This window comes from Dunckerocampus dactyliophorus, chromosome 8 (genome assembly GCF_027744805.1).
Source record: "Dunckerocampus dactyliophorus isolate RoL2022-P2 chromosome 8, RoL_Ddac_1.1, whole genome shotgun sequence".
NCBI lineage: Eukaryota > Metazoa > Chordata > Actinopteri > Syngnathiformes > Syngnathidae > Dunckerocampus > Dunckerocampus dactyliophorus.
The window spans coordinates 20,160,543-20,181,963 of record NC_072826.1 but is presented as its reverse complement, the minus strand read 5'-3'; the positions used below and the strand labels follow the sequence as shown (position 1 = coordinate 20,181,963).

The 21,421-nt window shown below is 38.5% G+C and overlaps 1 protein-coding gene across 11 annotated transcripts in view; it reads left to right on the top strand.

Moving 5' to 3' along the window:
• The window catches only part of atp2b2 (ATPase plasma membrane Ca2+ transporting 2), a 144,825-nt gene extending 124,515 nt beyond the window's left edge, over positions 1-20,310 (top strand). For 7 of the 11 annotated variants that reach the window (XM_054783311.1, XM_054783310.1, XM_054783317.1 and 4 more), the window contains 9 exons: positions 1,714-1,893; positions 1,986-2,073; positions 3,355-3,461; positions 3,855-4,046; positions 4,126-4,339; positions 4,414-4,625; positions 5,398-5,505; positions 5,584-5,766; positions 12,939-20,310. In XM_054783311.1, coding sequence (XP_054639286.1) covers positions 1,714-1,893; positions 1,986-2,073; positions 3,355-3,461; positions 3,855-4,046; positions 4,126-4,339; positions 4,414-4,625; positions 5,398-5,505; positions 5,584-5,766; positions 12,939-13,250 — 1,596 coding nt within the window. In that variant the 3' untranslated portion in view covers positions 13,251-20,310. Of the gene's footprint in view, positions 1-1,713; positions 1,894-1,985; positions 2,074-3,354; positions 3,462-3,854; positions 4,047-4,125; positions 4,340-4,413; positions 4,626-5,397; positions 5,506-5,583; positions 5,767-7,305; positions 7,490-7,726; positions 7,777-12,938 lie in introns of all 11 variants that reach the window. The other 4 variants (XM_054783319.1, XM_054783314.1, XM_054783318.1 and 1 more) reach the window with 3 other exon arrangements.
• Positions 20,311-21,421: the final 1,111 nt, after the last annotated feature.

Here is a 21,421-nt window from a genome sequence, read left to right as displayed (position 1 = left end):
TGATGCATGATGTGTTACTTCATCTTATGCCTCATAGTCTTAATGGACAAATAACAAGTGTGAAATGAAAGCTGTGTAGCAGGACTTGATAGTGACTATCCTAAACCAGCGTTGACACATGCAGTGTCACATAATTCACAGTGTTTTTCTTTGTACTTTTCAATATAATATCGCGAGGCAGCCATGCTGGTCCAGGCTTGTTTGTCATCATTTCAACTGAGTTAGCCTTGTAGTTGTTGTGTTGAATTATTGCAGTTAAATTCCAATTTGATATCACATGACGACTGAGAGCATTGACAGGATTGTAGTGATGCTCCGATCAATCGGCCACCGATCAATACCCTGGCGATTTCTGCAAAAAACATGTGATCGGCATTTGCAGATAAAACGCCTTTCAAAGCCGACCACAAAAACAAACCGATCGGCGTGTGGGGGCAAATCCTACATGTGCCATATAGGGTTGCCAACAAAATGACGTGTATTGAGCTTGACACAGGCTACGCCAATTGATGCCAGCCTATTGCTTTGTGACTATTATTGCATCTTTGTTTACACGCTTTGTCTCGCTGTCACTGGCTGTACTTTACATTGGTCCTCGTTAGCTATTTAGAGTTATCCGTCTAGCTTACGGTCTTCAGACTCCAAATGTGACTTTTTACCGCAGTGACATTTTGTTTTTAAAACAAACGAGCAATGACGTTAGTTCGGATCTAATTTTTGTCCCACGGGGAAGCCACAAGTGGATATCACTTTCATGGGGTATGTGCTTTTCCCAGTGTCACTGAACAAGTTTACTATCTTGTTATCTAAGTATGTCTTGTCCTCTAACACTATTTGTGTGTTGTTGTTGAATGAACATAAACACAAAGTGTGTACAGCCTTATGATGTTGATACTTTTACAGGGGTCTCCTATCTCGCCAGGTGATTTTGAGTAGCTCATCAAAGGGTCAAAGAATATTTGCTTCAACTCTTCCTAGTTTTTTATTAGAACTGTTGAATTCAGACTTTATGCCTTTTATATAATGACGCATGATCACAAAATAGCATAAAGACGTAGCCACACCGTTGGAGTGGAGATTTGCTTGGTAAATAAAGTAGTGTACAATTTAAATGTTGCCAGTCATAAATAAAACCTTAATAGTTGACAGCTCTAATAGAGATGAAAGTTGGAGACCCACGCAAACCTGGACACTGAATTGAGTCTGTTTGAAGTTGAGCAGGAGAGATTTCCATTTAATAAAGACATTTATTTGTATTATTTTATTCTGTTTTTACATTTATTTTTAATAATTACCAGGGGCCCTTGGAATTGTTTAACGGCGCCCCTGGCCAATAGCACTCATCATAATTTAATGTAAAAATCTACAGTTAATCCATGTGATATCACTATCTGCTGATCTCACTCGTGGATGATCGTATCAGAATCGGCAGCATAAAACCCTGATTGGAGCATCCCTACAGGAGTGATTCCTGTCGTTCTGTGTCATGTAGGACTTTAATAATACCACCTGCTTCCTTGTTGTTGTTAGAATGCAATATGAACATGCATATCCGTCATGTTAAATTTCCTGTTCCAGATTATGGCATACTGTCACAAATCTCAGCAAATGTCAAAGAGAAATGGTTTATTTGGCTTATGACGCGATCTGAAATAATGTTTTAAATACATGTGATGTTCTGCAGACAAAAATATCTGTTGTGTCCTTGTGCAGGTGCCAGAGGCCATTCAGAAGTGCCAGCGTGCGGGCATCACCGTGCGCATGGTGACCGGGGATAACATAAACACGGCGAGGGCCATCGCTATCAAATGCGGCATCATCCATCCCGGAGAGGACTTCTTGTGCATCGACGGGAAAGAATTCAACAGGAGGATCCGCAATGAGAAAGGAGAGGTGCTATAGATGCTGCCACCTGGGAATAGGAGACAAGATGTTGTTTGTAGATCATAACCACTTCTTGTGTCCATCTCTTCCTGTGTTTCCAGGTGGAACAGGAGCGTATTGACAAAGTTTGGCCTAAACTTCGCGTCCTAGCCAGATCTTCCCCAACAGACAAACACACGCTGGTCAAAGGTGACTAGCTGTGCATGTTCCGAATAAAAGAACAAACACATTTTACAGAACCGTATTGACTCAAATATAAGACGGCACTTTTTTTATTTTTAAAGTCGTTTGGCACCATCTGTTGCTTTACATGTATAAATCTCTATACCCTGAATATAATATGACCAGGCCTTTTCTCAGGTGAATACAGTATATCTGACATATATAGAATACAGGTGGTCCTTGGGTTACGAACAAGTTCCATTTCTAGACTGTGATGGAAGTCGTGGTTCAGTGTAAGTTGGAAGTTATATCTAAATTAAGTCCCTAAGTCACTGTACACAGAACACATGAAGGACATATAAAATACAACAATTAAATAATTAAATACAATAATTAAATAAAGCAAATAAAAAAGAGAAGAACTCCTTACTCCTCCTTCTTCTTACTTTGTAAAACATTGCTCCAGGCTATTCTGAATCTTCCCAGAGCTCCTTGCAACAGTGCACAGAATCCATGACCCCTCTAGCATTCATTAGCATTCAATCTTTATCCTTAATGATGGTCGCAACAGTCGAGAGCAAAAGAGCGGCCAATATTGGTAGGCGTGTCTCCTCTCTCATAGCTTTTTATGATGTTCATTTTCACTTCCATGGTGGTGGCTTTCCTTTTCTTTGGTGCACTGCTGTTTGGGAGCCATAATGAAGTGAAAAGTGAACTTATAAGAGATGTTATCCTTCCTCAATGCAGCTACAGGCTGTACACACTGTATTCTTCTTGCCACGCACGGCAGAAGAATACGTGCCACGCTGTGACTAGTTCTTGAGTCTCATGTTTATGGACCAAAATTGCACTTTTAATTAGTTTATGGGGGTGCATTCGTAACCACAAAACGTAACACGGAATGTTGGAAACCTGCACTTTGTAATTGATTATTATATTATTATTTTTACACTTCAAGCCAAAGATCAATAGAACTGCTAGCCTTCTTGTTCTTGGTTACATCACTTGTTGCTATGTAAAACTCATGGGACACAATAAATCCCAATAAGAAAATGTCATGCACTTAAAAAAAATGCTTCCACAAACATCACTAAAAGGATAATCACTGATACGCATTCATTAGGCAAACTGAATCGCTGCTCTGTATTAATTCTACAAGATAAAAACCTTTTTTTCATCACTCTGACATCTGCAGGACAGTTGGAGCATTGCTTCTTGTGCACCAAATGCAAACTATCCAAATATGTGCTGTATATGCTGTATATGTTATACTGTATATGTATATGTGTGTGTGCGTGTGTGCTACAGGCATTATTGACAGCACAATGGTGGAGCAGAGACAAGTGGTTGCGGTGACAGGCGATGGCACCAATGATGGGCCGGCCCTGAAGAAAGCTGATGTGGGCTTCGCCATGGTAACCAACATTTTTTTTCTTTCAAAGTATTCCTTTCTCCTTCATGGGAGATGGATGTCACTCCACATCTGCAGATATATATATTCTTCACCTTTGCAGTATGTGGGGTGGCATCAGTGTAGATGAGGAGCTCCCCCTAGTGGAAGATAGAACACAGGCCATGACTGCAGTGGATTACTCATACTACAAACAATGATTGTCTCTATAATCCATCTTGTTATATTGACAATATGCTGATGAGTAGCCATTGTCCTGAAATGAGCTCATTCACAGCATTATGGACAATAAAGCCAACAACAATTGTCCTATGACAAACCAAGCAGTATCAGGAAAGATGACCCAATTTTCTACCAATGTGAAGTCACTACTCATTTTCTTGTTGTTTCTCTCTAGGGTATCGCGGGTACTGATGTGGCCAAGGAAGCGTCGGACATCATCCTGACAGATGACAACTTCAGCAGCATCGTCAAGGCAGTGATGTGGGGCCGCAACGTCTATGACAGCATCTCCAAGTTCCTTCAGTTCCAACTCACCGTTAACGTTGTTGCCGTCGTTGTGGCGTTCACGGGCGCTTGTGTCACACAGGTTAGTGAGAGCACCTATAAGCTAACGGGAGCCATAATAGATGATAAATTTGCAATATGAAATATGTGTTTGCCTTCAGGACTCCCCCCTGAAGGCGGTGCAGATGTTGTGGGTCAACCTGATCATGGACACGTTCGCCTCTCTGGCCTTGGCCACCGAGCCTCCTACAGAGGCTTTGCTCAGGAGGAGGCCCTACGGACGCAACAAGCCTCTCATCTCCAGCACCATGACCAAGAACATTTTTGGCCATGGAGTCTATCAGCTCATCATCATCTTTATTCTTCTCTTCATCGGTACATACTCCACTTTCCTGCTCTGTGATCATATGACTTCAAGCTTTGAACTTTTTCAATCTTTTTATCCACAGGTGAGAAGATCTTCGATATTGACAGCGGCCGCAATGCGCCTCTCCACGCACCTCCATCAGAGCACTACACCATCATCTTCAATGCCTTTGTCATGATGCAGCTCTTTAATGAGATCAACGCCCGTAAGATACACGGAGAGCGCAACGTCTTTGAGGGCATCTTTAAGAACCCCATCTTTTGCACCATTGTTTTGGGCACCTTCGCTGTACAGGTAAGCTGCTAACAACAATTTTTAAGATGTATTTGCAGCAGTTGATTGTTTTCATGTAGACTCGAAGGACATCCCCGTGCATGAACGTTACATACATGTCATGTAATTGACTCTGTTGCTATTTCTGACAGTTATTAATGACAACTTGTACCTTATATAATACAAATAAATAATACAAACACAGTAAGAGTCAAAATAATCAATCAATAATCAGTGAAAGCCCACACTACGCATGCACAGGTATAATCACACGCGCGGTACGCTCACTTATACTCTGTCACATACATGGGTGATACAGTACTGATACATACAGGACATGTAATAAAATTCATGTGATCACTCCTCCCACCAGTTATGAATGATAATCTCCATCATACATAGTAGAAATTAATAGAAAATCCACAGTCTAAATATTTCTTTTTAACATTTGCGCTACATTTGTGCCCTATAATTAGTGATTGCTCCTCCCTCCAGTTATTAACAATAATAACGATAACAGCCACTTGCTACTACAGAGTACTATATATATATATATATAATACGTCCAAGATTATTTGGTATGCTATACCAGTGTGCTCATACATGCATGGACGCAACATACTGTACATATACTGTACATGTGCAAAAAAGATGACCGCCGCTTTGTACCATAGAAATTACCAGAATGACTCAAAATAAGCCACAAAGTTGCAGTAATACATAATACAATGTTGTATGCACACTATTCCTCACTGGTCAACACATTACCAGTTGTACTTTTGTTGGTGTTTAGATAATCATTGTTCAGTTTGGAGGAAAACCATTCAGCTGCCAACCTCTGGACGTGGAGAAGTGGATGTGGTGTGTTTTTCTTGGCATGGGGGAGCTCATCTGGGGGCAGGTAACATATGATAGCACTATCATAATTGCTTTACATCGACACTTTGCATCTACTGTACGTAACGCCTTCTCCTTTCAGGTGATTGCGACAATACCCAACAGCAAGCTGCGCTTCCTGCGGAGGGCGGGCCAGCTCAGCCAGAAAGATGAGTTACCTGAGGAGGACGTCAACGAAGAAAACGAGGAGATCGACCACGCTGAGAGGGAGCTGAGGAGAGGGCAGATCCTTTGGTTCCGGGGACTCAATCGCATTCAGACTCAGGTGGGTTTTTTATTTGCATGCAGCAAAGGAGGACTCACATAAGAAGCTAAATGATGCTGGAACCTGATTTGATGTCAAGATGAATTAAGTCCACAGACAGGCGCTTGCTGGCTCTGAGGACCCATACGATCAGTCGGGTGAAGCCCAGGAGGATCATCCTTGGACTCTGAAATCTGCAGACCGTTATCACTGTGATATACTTAAGACAATTTGACTGTTTAAGTGTATTCTATGCTTTCATCTCACCATGTGTGTCGCTGACGGTTAGGGTGAAGTCATCACATCACAATGGTAATGCACCCCAATGTCCCATTTTAAAATTACTATATAAATACATAATATGAATTAAAATTAATTAATTCGGTTTTTGCAAAGTACTTATCGGACCAATATGAAGAAATTCTAGTTGATTATTATTTTGAATGTGAAACGCATCTAAATGTACATTTGTATATTTTTTATATTGTATAAAGTTAGAATTAAATAGTAGAAATAGTAAAAAAAAAAAAAAAAATTGGAAAAAATAATAAAAAATTGTAACAATAGTAAATAGTAAAAAATAGTAACGATCATGTTATAAATATATTTACATGATGTATTATTAAAATCATTATTTTTATTAATTTTATATTCATGTGCCATTAATTAATTTCTAAAACAATTTTTTTGTTTGTTAAATTTACCATTATTATCCAAGAAGTGAAACATTTACTAATTAATGTTTGAAAAAACGCGATAGAGTGAGGGAGCGATGTTTGAATCGCGATGTAGCGAGAGACGACAGTAGCCAAAAGTTAGAACATTAATGTGATATTTATACATAAATATAGTAATAAAAATTACGTGAATTGTTTATTAAAAATATGTAAATTTAGTATTATTTATTCAAGCTACATGATGTACTCTATATAAGTGATATGTGCTTTGGATCCAGTGCAGTACAATGTTTTTATAGGTTTGAGACTTTTTATTTGACATTTTTAACACATTGTTTACAGTTATGGAATCATATCTGGACTATTGTGATGGTTCCAGTTGCACATATGATAGAAGGCGGGACCTAAACAGAAACAAAAGCCACAGCAAAGCAGAAGAATACATGACAACAGACCATTTTTAATAAAACCAGAAAAGTGGATGACATCTTGTTAAAAGGGTACTGGTATTGTATTAGTGATGCCTTGTATTATTGGATTACAGAAAAAGGATTTATTTGAATCTATGTAATGTCTGGCATGGATCCTTTTGGTTTTAACCTTCCTGTTAATGTCAAATATGCTGTTAATTGTTGTCGCTGGACAAATACCAGAAAATTTGACACAGTATTTGTATGACATGACAGTCAGAGAGGGTCATATCCAGATTATATCCAATGACAGTGGTTAGAAAAACCTTGCTGAGGTGATGCGGCACCCTGACCTTCAGCCATGCCACCACGGGGACATTGTTGCTCCCTCCGGATCGCTGCGGTCATTGCAGTGTGTCACTCTGAGCCGCCATTTGTCCTCTCTCCTGTCTCGCTGTCCCTCCTTCCCGCAGATCGAAGTAGTCAACACCTTCAAGAGTGGCACCTCCTTTCAGGGGGCGGGAGCTCTGAGACGCCAGTCGTCCACCACCAGCCAGAACCAGGATGTAACCAATGTTTCTAGTCCTAGTCACGTGTCCTTGTCCAATGCCCTTTCCTCTCCTACAAGCACTGCTGCTGCTGCTCCCTCTACTGGCCGTGAGTCAGAACTCTGTCTGTCTGTCTGCTTCTCTGCTGTCACTCAGGGATGCTAGCCCCCCATCCGAAAATCACATACTCTATTGACCCGTTAAAACAGCACTTTGTGGGGTGGGTTGGTGTCCCTGATTCTGTTATCTCTTTTAATTTCCTGCTTTCTATGTTTTCTCTTCAAATCTCCTCCCATGTTCAGGTGTACTGTCCTCTCATTGGTCCATGTGTTGTTTGTTTCCTCAGAGTGCTAGGACAGCAGGACTAAGGGTGATACCCACGGCGTGACATTTCAGGTTGTGAGTTTGTCTCCCTCTGCTCACCCACCCCCCCCAAAAAAGCCCACTCATACCCCTTTTCTCAAGCCCCATTACTCACCCCGACACCAGCATCCCATCCCTCCGTGTTTGTGTCTCTACGGCCGCTAACTCAAACTAACTGCAGTCGATTCACTGAGGGTAAACATTCAAGTATAAGCTGCAGTGCTTTGCTTAACGTGACACAATGACGTCATGTTTACTAAATTCACTTCATACTAGCGCAAATATCTGAGCTTTCAATGCTAACCTTATTAGCAGGGCTGAATCAAATGAACAAAGCGTTTATATGTTAAGGAAATTTTTAGGTATTTCTGTTGTTTTAAATCAAGGTAAAAATGTTGACTCTTACAATGTAAATACATTTTAAAAATGGCCTTATAATACTACTATTTTACTTGCACTACTTTTATTACCACAGTCATTTACTACTTTTATTTGTATAATTTGGTAAATAAAATACATAACAATGAAAGACAGAATGGTATTTTTAATAATTTATTTATTATGTTCCTTTTTATTAGGTCAGTATAGTCTTAAAATGTAAAATCTGACTATTACAATTAAAGAAACATTTTTTAAATTATTTTTAAAACACATTTTTTTAAAAAATATGTATTAGTATTATTTACTACTTTTACCTGTATATTTTTTTTCAATGAAACATAAAAAAATGTATAATGTGTTAAATGAAACATCCCAAAAATAACAAATTATTAAAGACACATTTCCCCAAAAAATATATATTATTTTATTAAGATAATATTTTTTTACTTCAAAATCTGACTGTTACAGTTGCTGTAAATTCCAGTGTAGAAGCCACTACTTTTTTCTTGAACTGCGGTTTATATAGCGGTGCGGCTAATTTATGGCTAAATTCTAATCTCGTGACATCTGCTTTACTTCAGAACTACTACATTTTTTTTTAGATACTCTGCCCATAGCTTTCTTTTGGCAGGAACCAATCATGAACTGTCAGTACACTCACAACGAACTTAACAAACCACTGGAAGGCAGTGGAGGTCAGTATACTGTATATACCAGTATAACAATATAGCAGTCTGACTCACGGTGTCACCTTTCAAAGAACACTTTACTAATATCATTAAGTTCATCACACAGCAAGTTAATATGCAAAAGGTGTATACACAAATATACAAACATGTCCCAATATGATTATTAAATTAAAAAAAAACATTTTAAAGTTTTCCTATAAGGAAAACTATATGGGCTTCGGGTCCGCTGGCTCCCTATGGTGGACAGACGCAGCATTGCAGTGCTGTTTTCTATGCTTTCTATGCTCCTCCAATGAAATGTTTTTTCTCAAACGAAATGCATTTTGGGAACACTTGAAAATGGAGGTTGTTTTTCATATCAAACTCGCATTGACACATGTTTCTATATTTGTGAGGTATAACGTTTGAGTGTTAGTTGTTGTGTGATGAGTTTAATGTTTTTTGTAAGATGACACTGTGAGTCAGACTGTTATACTCGGTACAGCGTAACCTTGTCACTTAGTATAATTAGTATAGTAGTATAATTATTTTTATTAGTGTACCAAACTGCTTATCAGTATCAGTATAGTAATTGACTATATTAGTAGTAGTATTGTTATTATTATGTACAAACTGAAAGTTAAAATCTAAGAAAATGGATGTATTATATTATTGGTGTGTATATATTCCATGCACAATCTACCATAAATTCCGGTGTATGAGCCGCTACTTTTTTCTTAAACTTTCAACCCTGCGGCTTATACAGCAGTGCGGCTAATTTATGGTTAAATTCTAATCTTGTGACATCTCCTTTACTTCAGAACTACTACAAATTGTTTAAAAACTGTGCCGCTTGGAAGTCAGTGAGGAAACGGTAGCTCTTTCTTTGGTAGGAGCCAATCACAAGCTATTAGTTCACTCACAACGAGCTTGTCAACCCTTTGAAAATCACAGGAAGTCATTATATATAACAGTATATTATAACAGTCTGACTCACGGTGTCATCTTACTAGGAACACTTTACTAACAACTCTAAATAAATTACACAGCAACTTAACACTCAAAAGGTGTACCTGAAAAATATGAACATGTACCAATATGAGTTTGAAATGAGAAAAAAATAACTCTTTTAAAGTTTTCCAATAATCATTTACATCCGAGCAACGCATTCATTGTGGCGCTGCAATGACGTCAGCCTCCCTTTGGGCTCTGGGTCCTCTGGTGGACAGAGGCAGCATTGCAGCAGCATCCACCATTTTCTATGCTGCTTGTCCTCCAATGAACTGCACTTCTGGCAGTAATACATTATGGATACATGTTAAAATAGCTGCTTTGTGTTATTTGGTCTTCACAGACTCGTGTGTGCGACCATATGTCATTTTATGATGTGGACATGTGATATTATATTTGAACAAATCTGCTTTTTCCTCTAAATTTAGTGGGTGCAGCTTATACACCGGAATTTACGGTAGTCGTACTAGTTTTGTGCTTGTACTCGAGTGTTTACTTGCCCATGCATGGAGTTAAGGCCGTCAGACGAGACAAAACTATTATACTTCTGTCATGATTCACCTTCATATGTTTTGTGTCAACGTTCTTGTCGTCTTGTTGCATGTAGGTTGTGTTGTCGTCATCCGGTAATAGACGATCCCGTGTTTGCTCATTGTCTCACAATGTTGTTTTCTGTTCTGTTGTGAGTTCTACTCTCCACTGCCTGCTTCGCCCCCACCCTTGCCATCGCCCTGTTTGGGACCACCCTGTGCTCTGTGTGTGCGTCCCATCCAGAGTCTGTGTGGATACTGACCCAGAGTCTACTCTGGTACCTTTTTCAAGTGTTTTTAGAGCGCCTGATTGGATGGCCTCAGATCTAACCTCCTTCCTCCTTACTGACCTTGTCCACCAGATTTCCTCCAACTTGCATGTGATATTCTCCTTATTGTTATTCTTTTGTTTTGCTGTGAGCGTTATTAACGTGGCTTGTTTCTAGGTATACGGCACATTGGACTAAAGCGTATACTTACAACGAGCATTTGTGTTGCTTTTCTTTTCTTTTTACGTTTCATGATTGTGTTCCTCACAGTTTTCCTTGCACGCTCCCAACTTGACACAGCTGTAGTCATGTTGTCAAAGAACACTGATGTGCTCTCCTTCAATGCTGATCCCATCACAAGCCTCTTTTACACATGGATACCAGTGGCTTTCATACAGAGCAGCCATCCGGATCATTAAAACATTAAAACGTTTAAAAAGGGGCTCCAGAGATTGCAGGTTGTCCATAATTATATGACGTGTCAGTGCCAGTGTCTGACGTCTAAAATATTTGTTAGACACCAACAATTGCTTACAACACAACAGGGCAAGAGAAGTGAGTGTCAGGTTTTAAACTTTATATCCCTGTCCTGCCATTGCGGAATACCCTTACAAACAGGCACCCTCCCGCCTCTGCTCTCATACTACCTGCAAAGGTGGGAATTTGCTGTGTTGAATTCACTTTGGCATGGTCCCCTACTTCTGTGTTGGTGCTGTTTGTACAGAACAGCGACAGAAAAAGGTGGGAAAATGTCATACCGTACAGTTATTGCTATAACTGTGCGCTTTCACACAGCGATACAGCATCTCGCAATCAGATCATTTCATCGCAGAAATCCCTTACACACATGTCCGGCCTCTGCTCTGATAGCACCCGGTTGGCATGGTTTCCTCATTCCACATTGGTGCTGTTTATACAGAACAGGGACACAGAAAAAAGGGGCAAAATACCAGATTGTGCACTTTCACACAGTGACACAACATCCCTCAATCAGATAATAATTGCGGATTTTTTTATTCTCTTACACATCGCGACTTCTCCGCTTCCATACGATGCCGATGCCTTTCATACAGAACACACTGGGGAAAAAAGTGGAAAAATGAGAGCACAGTAGAGCCAGCATATATTTGTCGTTGTCTTATGCACAACGAAACGGGATGTACCTAAACTGTGAGCGCTTTCACACAGTGTATATGCATAAAGCATATTTACACGCATGACTTTTATACAGCCACAGTTTTTTCAACACAACAGAGTGGGAGAAGTGCGTCTTGAGTCCCGTCATTGCATCCTGCGTCTGCTCTGCTAGAATCTGCTACGGTGGAAAATTGCCAGGTCGACTTGGCCCCTTCCTTATGGTGCCGATGCCTTTCATACAGAACAGTAACACTCGGGGAATAAAGTGGAAAAATGACAGCATGGTAGAGCCAGCACATATTTGTCGCTGTCATGAACGCCGAATCTAGCGAAAAGGGACGTTACCCCAACTACTGTATGTGCACTTTCACACAGCGACACATACAGTATATTTACGTGCATGACTTTTATACAGCAACAGCTGCTCTCAACACAACAGAGCAGGGGAAGTGCGTCTTGAGCCTCGTCATTGCGTCCTGCGTCTGGTCTGATACCTGCGAAGACGGAAAATGACTGACTTCATCCACTTTATTCCATATCGGTGCTGTTTATATGGAACAGCGACACCGAAAAAAGGCGGCAAAATATCAAGTTTTTTCTGTAACTGCACGTACTTTTACACAGCTACGCAGCATCACTCAACCAGATAATAATCGAGGAATTATTTTCCTGATACAACCTGCAATGGTGGAATATTGCTGGGTCGACTTTGTCCCTTCCGTACAGTGCCGATGCCTGAAAACAGAACAGCAACACTAGAAAAAAGTGGAAAAATGAGAGCTTAACAGAGCCAGCACTTATTTGTCTTTGTCACGTACACAGAATCCAATGAGGAGAGTGTGCACTTTCACACAGTGACACGGCATATTGACATACGTGTGACTTTTATACAGGAGCAATTGCTTTCAACACGACAGAGCAGGAGTAGTGAGTAAGAGTTAAACTTGGCATCCTTGTCCCGTCCCGTCTGCTCCGATCATACCTGCAAAGGTGGAAATTTGCCCGGTCGACTTCATCCCCTTCATTCCGTGTCGGTGCCGTTTATATGGACCAGCGACACAGAAAAAAGGTGGAAAAATGTTGGCTTTTCTAGTGTAAAAGGGTCTACAGGCTCCCTCCTTCCACGTCCCGCCTGGATGGCGCCTCCGCCGTTCTCACCACGTGTCCTCTTCTTCTGTCTTCTCTTTCCTGTGCGGCAGATCCGCGTCGTGAACGCATTCCGCAGCTCCCTCTACGAAGGCCTGGAGAAGCCCGACTCCAGAACATCCATCCACAACTTCATGACCCAGCCCGAGTTTAGGATAGAGGACTCCACTCCCAGCATCCCGCTCATCGACGACACGGACGACGACTCGGCTCGCCGGAGGAGGAAGTACTCCAGCCAGCCGTCGTCGCCCAACAAGAACAACAACGCCATCGACAGCGGCATCAACCTGACCATCGATACCAGTAAATCGGCGGCATCCTCCAGCCCCGCCAGCCCTTTGCACAGCTTGGAGACCAGCCTCTAACCTCCTCATTTGACCTTTGAACTGGAACCTCAACGCTCCTACCCGCCCCTCCTCCGTTTGGAAGTAACACACAATCAAGAAAAGAGAAAAAGCCGCAGTCATCTTGTGGCTGTTTTGGAGGAGGTGGAGGACGAGGAGGCGGCGTGCGCGCGTGCTAGCATGCACCGCACAAACTGATGATGGCAAAGAGGAAGAGGAAGGACACGTTCTCCTCTGTCCTCATCCACACTGATAGAATTAAAAAAAACCTTGTTATTATATTCAAATTATTATTGTTATATTATTATTGTCCCTCCTGCATGAATGTACATTTACTCACGTTTTATTTAAAAAGGGTTTTTTCCATTTGGATTATTTTCTTGTGGCGAGCAGCGGACTCAAGAGTTAAAGCTCTTCTTCTTCTTCTTCTTCTTCTTCTTCTTCTTCTTCTTCTTCTTCTTCTGTGTGGCATGATCCAAAAACATTTGAGTCATGTGACGAGGTGCCAGGGCTCAACTTGCACAGCAGCTTTGCACCCCCCGCCCCCCAACCCCCTTTCCAAAACACACAAAAAAGAGGAACGCAAAACAATAAAACGGTGGCGACACAGCATCATTTACAGGATATACTAGTATTCTATAAATATGAAAGCATATAAATATATTTAGAGAGAGTTTATCTTTGTCGGCATGTTGCCTTGTTCCTGCTTCGAATGGCTCGGAAAATAACTTTTTGGACTTATTTATGTCTTCAACAGAATGTAATTTGTTTACAGCAAACTTAGAGATATACTTCCTGGTTCTGAGAAGAAGGGAGACGACGCTCACACGGCGTTGTATTGCTGAGGAGGATATACAGTACAATAACAACACACAAAAAAGAACAGAAAATAGATTTAACACATAAAAAACCTGCTGGAATTTGCCTGCTATCTTGTGACATATTGTAGATATTTTTAGAGGATTAACAAACAAAAAGAAACCAAACTATAATGGTAGTCGATGTTGAATCTTAGTATAATTCTTTATGATGATTGTCGGGATGGAGTTGAGGTGGCCTGCCTTTGTTTTTGGGGTTTTTGTTTTTTTCTTTAAAAAAAGGGGCAGATGGGGATTAGTTCTTTCATTCCCTCATTTTTCTCTTTTTTTTTTCCACATAAATCTTTAATGTCTTCTAAACTCACTTTGGATAATTTTATTCTCAATTAATTTGGTGCACTTTCCTACGGTCACACACACACACACACACAGTCCTCCTTTCTTTGTTTTTCTAAAAAAAAAAAAAAAAAAGTTGGATAATTCGCCAATATTTTTTTTCTTTTTTTCTCAATTTTATTCATTTTTTTCCTTTTCTTTCACATTTTTAAAATGAACATCTAGAAGACATATTAATAAATTAATACATATATTCACTATACACAATTAAAAAAAAATATTTCAGAATTGCTTTTTTCTCCGGCAGAGAAAGACACACACACACACACACACACACACAGCCCCTTTTGTGTGTTTTTCTAAAAAAAAAAAAAACATTGATATCTTTCTCTGATATGTTTGTTCTCTCTCTGTAGAGGTTTTTGGGGGTTTTTTTTTGCTATTTTATAAAAAAAAATAATCTTTCACATCTTTAAAATAAACTTGCAGGGGTCACATTAGCAAATTTACACCTATATTCACGCAGAAATCTATTTTTTAATTGTATCAAATCTAGGATATTTGACTAAATTATTTTCATCTTAAGACCATTTAGCGTTTTATTTCCTCCGGCAGAGAGAGACACGCGCTCACGCTTTTTCATTTTCTAATATTTCTTTTTTTTTTTCTCTCGTATTTTTTCCACATCTTTAAAATGAACTTCCACTCGTCACATTAACAAGTGAACATATATAAACATATATAAACATATATATATATTCACCTGACAGAAATATTTCAAAAAAGAATCTGGGATATTTTTATTTAATTTTCAAAAGTGTATTCTGGATTAATTTCAGTTACTTCCCCCGGCAAAGAGAGATACACACACAAATAGCCCTTTGTGTATCTAAAAAAATATACATAATATATATATATATAATTATATGTTTAAGTTTTTTCCTTAATTTTATTCAATATACATTTTTTGGGCTTAAAATGAACTTCTAGGAGTGAATATCTGAATGAACATCTATCTATATTTTATATAAATATATATATACATATATATATATGTTTATATATACACACACCTTACAGAAATCATTTTTAAAAATTATGTTTAAAAGCTGGACTATAGTGGGTTTCTAAGCATTTTTTATTCCAGATTAATTTGTGTTCAGCGAGAGACACACACACACACACACACACACACAGAGCCCCACGACACTAAAGACAATTTGAAACATCTCAAAAAAAAAAAAAGATGAAAAAGAAACACACATAAATGGAATGTTGCTTTGGCTCTTTTTCTATGTATACAGTATATATACATATAATTCTATGAGTATAGCTCTAAAAAACTCTTTTCTGCACTATTTGGTTCTGAATGCCAACTTTACGTGGTGTAAAATCTAGATGTGCTTTTGTGTGTTTTAGCCCAGGTTGTCTTCCTGCCGTCACACAGACATGAATCCAGTACTCTAGCATCTGGGCTGTACTCGCTAGTTGTAATATTTCTTGTGCTGTATTGAGCAAGCGGGGAAGCGTGGCACTCAGAAGGAAAAGGCCACTTGACCTAGCGTTGTTGTTTTGACCACTAACGCGCAGGCGTCTCCTAGGCTCATTATGCAACCTGGACAATTGACCCTTTTTTTTTTTTTTTTACTAAATAAACACACAACACTAGTATTACAATCATCTACAGCATCTCTTTCACTTGGATATGCTCGTCTTGTGTGGTCCAGTGTGGCGAGGGTGCACAGTCTTTACCAGTCTCCTCAGGCCTGCAGAATAAATATCAGCAAAATTCAGTTAATAGTTCATATTTGAGTTGATGCTTTCAATATTCTGTTCATTTATTGGATTATTTGTGTGTAAAATGCAATAATTAATCGTCAGCATCCGACATTCTCCACATTTAGTGCAGTGGAACCTCCAAAGTGGACGCTGGTTGACTTCCAAAGTGTTCAAATTTTGAAATAATAGGAAATATTTAAAATAGAATTCCAGCCAATATTAAACCTTTATTAGCTACACAGGTATTGTTTAAGTCACTTTCTTAACAAGTTCAATCAAACTAAAATGAAGCAAAACTACCGTAATTATAACCAAGGGATTTATTTGTCAAAACCTGGGCTGCATTTCTGAAATTTTAAAACTCATTACAGTAATTCCTAGCCCTTTCGCGCTTCAAATTTCGTGGCTTCACTCTATCACGGTTTTTCATAAATACATTAATTAATAAATCATCTTTGTTTTGTGGTTGATTGCGGCCTATTATGAGTCCAAAATATGTATATTTTAGCAAATTTTAAATAAATTTACAAATGTTAAATGGAGATCAAAGATGTGATATGTAGTATTCTACACTGGTCACTAGGTGTCAGTAATGTTATTATAGTGTTGGGTGAGATACACAGGCACCAAAATTGATCGCCAGAACAACTGGCTTTTATTGCAGGTTTGAATGATTTCATAATAGGCACAATAATCCCTAACACAGGCTAACGCCAAGCTAAAACTCAACTCAGATCCCTCACTTCCTGTCAGCTTGCCATTCAGCTCCCCGAGTACCGGAACCCATTTACAGCAACACACACACGTACACATAAGTCTCATTTATGTCTGAAATGTCTTATTTTCTGTTATTATGTCTACTATATTGAGTAATACGAGTGTAAAAGTGACTATCAAGGTGTTATTTTATGTCTAGAGGTCTCTAATAATATTAAAAACCTGTATTTAGAAGGTCGTAAGCAGGTTTTCTATGTTCTAACTGCAAAAATATGCCATTTATAAATTCACTTATCATGGTCAGGCCTGGAACCAATTAACCACGATTAACTAGGGATTTCTGTATATATAATAACTATATATTTTTTAAACTTTAATAACCATTTGGAGTGCATGAGAAAGTGCAAAGGAAAATGAGAACCAATGTTGTAATAGTGGTATGAAGCAAATGACTCCACCCTTATTAATAGCACTGATGAGTTCATTGCAAACATCAGCAGGGCAAGTGTAACACTCTTGACAGCTGAGTAGTGTGACAGACACATTAAAGCGCATGCAGAGGCAGATAAAGCTGCTGGATGCTCACCACTCGCAATCCCTTAAATGCAGCTTGTGAAGATAATAAAAACTGCATAAGGAGAAGCAATGTTTTTGCCCTAATTAGGCACCTGGTTATTTGCTTTTGTCAACCACGCGCCCGGGGACTATAGGAGACTCCTTTATTTATTTATTTTTATTTTTTTATTTATTTAAAAGCGATATTAATTGGAACACTTACGGTAGTAACCATTCCCTTGACAGACACCTAATGGAAAGAGTACAGGAAGATGTTGATACCAGCATGATACCGTCCCCGAGTGGTGTTTTATAAGTAGTGCTGCAATTTACAATACAATTTACAATGATATTGTTGTGATTTTATAGCGCAGATACAGTGGACCCTTTCCTTTATGTTTACAGTCAGTTCCACATCCAGTCATCCTAGTCACCCAAAATAAACTAAAAGAAGAAGCATAACACAGAGTTCATCTTCTAGGTTGTCAGTAGGTGTCCAAACTTCATCGGATACTTAAACGATACGATTAAACTTCGAAACACGTTCAGACCGCAAGCCACAAACATATACTGTTAAATGTAGCGGGGCTCGCAAAAACAGTGCTACTTATAAAGCAAAATCGTACTTAGCGATTTTATAATTAAAGCAAAGTCTCATATTTGTGTGACAGAAATCCCTTGTTTATCGCGGTTAATTGGTTCCAGGTCTGATCGTGATAAGGGAATTTTCCTGGGAATCCTAATTTACAAATGGAGTAGTTTTGTAGTTACAGCATAGAAAGCCTGTTTGCAATCTTCTAAATACGGTTTTTAATATTATTAGAGCCCCGTAGACATGAGATAACACCCCTATAGTCACCTGTACATTCTCATAACCCAATATATCAGACATGAGAAAAGAAAGTAAGCCATTTAAGACATAAATAAGACACAATATTGACTCACAAGTTAGCTTTGGGAGAGTTTGGGAGAAATCATACATACAGTATCGTCACAACATCTTTGAATGCATCTTCTGAATGCCTTTATATTTGTATTGTAGTTAAAGTAGCCATTTTTATGCTTGAAAATGCTTTGTTTAGGCAAAAAAAATACATAAAATTAGCTTCAATATGCATACTGTATTCGATCATGAAACAGCAATGATTTATTACTATATTTTTGAAAAAACATGACAGAGTGAAGCCATGAAATTGGAAGCGTGAAGTGGTGAGGGATTACTGTGTTAGATGACACCACACACCAATTAGTTTACCATTTTTAATTTTCATTTAATGCTTTAGTTCTCTTCTTGTAACATTACTATTTTATTCCTTTAATATTATAACTTTTCCCCAACCTAATTTTCCAAATATTGCCGTAAAACTTCATTTTGTTTTGTTTATTTGTTGTTGTTTGTTTTAATATTTTGACATAAAAAGGCATGTTTTCTTTTCATGATACTAAATGAAATTATTTTTCCTCATTTTTGTACAATTTTCCTCGTTAGAATACGACTTGTTTCTTTTAATATTTTGACTTTATTCTCGTAAAATTACCGATGTTTTTTTTCCAACTATTTAAACTTTCTTCTTGGAAAATTAGGACTTTATTCCCATAATATTATAACTTTTTCCCCCAATCTAATTTTCCAAAAATTATTTATTTTGTTTGTTTCTCATAATATTAAAAATAATAAAAAAAAAAACATATTTTTTTCTTTAATATTTCAACTTTAAACTACAAAAATGACGTGCTTGTCTTAAAATTATAGCTTTTTCTCATTTAGATTACAGCGTCTCTCTCTTAATATTTTGACTTTGTCCATGTAAAATTACTGCAGATTTTTCCATTTTTGCTGTTGTTTTTTTTTTAGCTTATTTGTTAAACTATATCTTTACAATTTGCCGCAGGCCAATAAAAAAACAAACCGCGGGCCACGCTTTGGACACCCGTGCGCTACAAGTTCGGTAAATTACAGCACCGCCACCTAGTGTCCAACATAAGTACAACGATAAATACATTTTTACAATTTGCAGCTGGCCGCTACTACCAAAAGGTCAGCGACCGTCCACAAATGGCCCCTGCGCCAGACTTTGGCCACCCCTACCTGGAAATTGTACCACTTTTCAAGGTTCCACTGTCACGTTGTGTAAATACGAGCAAAGAGTCTCCTCACCTGGTGAAATAAATCATGTGACTGCATCCCAGCTTATTTTAATGGCAAGCCCCCACGCCACTGATGATGATGATGATGATGATGATGACATGAATTGTTGCAATATCCTCTCACCTGCCTGGATGTACTGTATTTAGCAGCATGCCGTTTGTGGAAGCAAGAAAAAGAGACATGCCTACAAGCTAGCAACCTTTTGGCACACTTAGCCATTTAATGGGTAAGTGATTTATTTATCTTGTTTTTAATGATTTTTTTTAAATCTCTAAAATAATAATAATAATAATAATAATAATTGTAAATAAAGAACTTAATGTCTTTGTTCATTTAATACTATGCAAAAAGTCATGCTTTTTATTTTCTGATTGTCACCCCCCCTCCCCTTATGAAGCCCTATATAGAGTGTGTTGCTGGAATGTTTGTGCTCTCCAAAAAAAAAAAAACGAAAAAAATCTCCAAATCACTTACATGATGTGATGTAAACGACTTTTCTAGCTTGGGGAAATCATTCTGATACAAGAGGGAGGATGCTGATGATGATGATGATGATAATCACCTGTGACTCTTGCTGCTTGACTGTTCCGCTCACCACACTCCTGACAACGAGCGCAAGTGCGAGTACAAAAAAAAAAGAAGAAAAACACAACAAAAAATATGAAAAATCATTCCAATAAAATCTCCCAGAGCAGCATGACCCAGCATGGTGTGTCCTGGCCCCGTGTCACATGTCCTCGTCTCATTCTGTCTACTTCTACCGTGTTGCTCTTTTTATGTACCCTTTGTGACTCCATAGGCAAACTATTAATGTAAAAAATGCTAACTATAAGGCCTAGGGAGGTCAAATGGACCCATATTTACAAACATGCATGTCAAATAATAGTTCATTTGCTCCAATCAGCTCTTCACCCCACCCGATAAACATCATTACTTTTTTATTATTATTATTATTTAGATTTGTTAGTTTTAAAGTATTCATTTTACATGTTTATAACATATTCCATGGATTTGGGGGTCAAAACAGTCCCAGTAATCTCATGAAAATGCATTCCCCAGACTGTAAAGTGCATGCCAATCCAACAGGGGGCAATGTAGCCCCTAACTGTGTGTTTGATTCCCCTTGCAGATTGACAGGATGGTTTTATTTTGAAGAGGGATTTTAAAAGAACTGAATGAGAAAACTTTCAGATTATATCAACATGTATTTTTAGATTATTTGGATTTTAAAATGTATATATTTTTATTTTTCAGTATTTATTTTATGATTTATTTATTGTGATTCCAGGGCCAAAATAAATCTCCTAAAAATACATTCCCAGCTTGTGAAGTGCATGCCAAGGCAACAGGGGGCACTGTGGCCCCGAACTGTGTGTTTGCTTCCACTTGCAGATAGGGTGGCTTTTTTTTTTAGGAGGGATTTTTAAAATTAAACAAGAAAGATGAGAAAACGTTCAGATTATATCCACGTGTTTCTAGATTAACTGGATTCTTTAAAATGTATTTCTTTATCTTTTATTTTCAGTATTTTTTATTTTAGAATTTATTCATTGCGATTCCAGGGTCAAAATAAATCACGTAAAAATTCATTGCGTTTAACTGGATGGCCTTCCTCGCCAACAGCTGAGCTGCACAACCGACATTTAAAAGCGCATGCAGAGGTAGCTGAAGCTGCTGGATACTGATCAGTCAACATACGTCATCTTGTGGAGTCTGTAAAAAAAAAAAAAAAAAACTCATCAGGAGGTTGCCTACAGCCACATTTGTTCATGCCAGCCTTTTTTGACCTGGTGCTAGTTAGAGACCCCGGCGGTGATTTGCACCTAACAACTGAATGG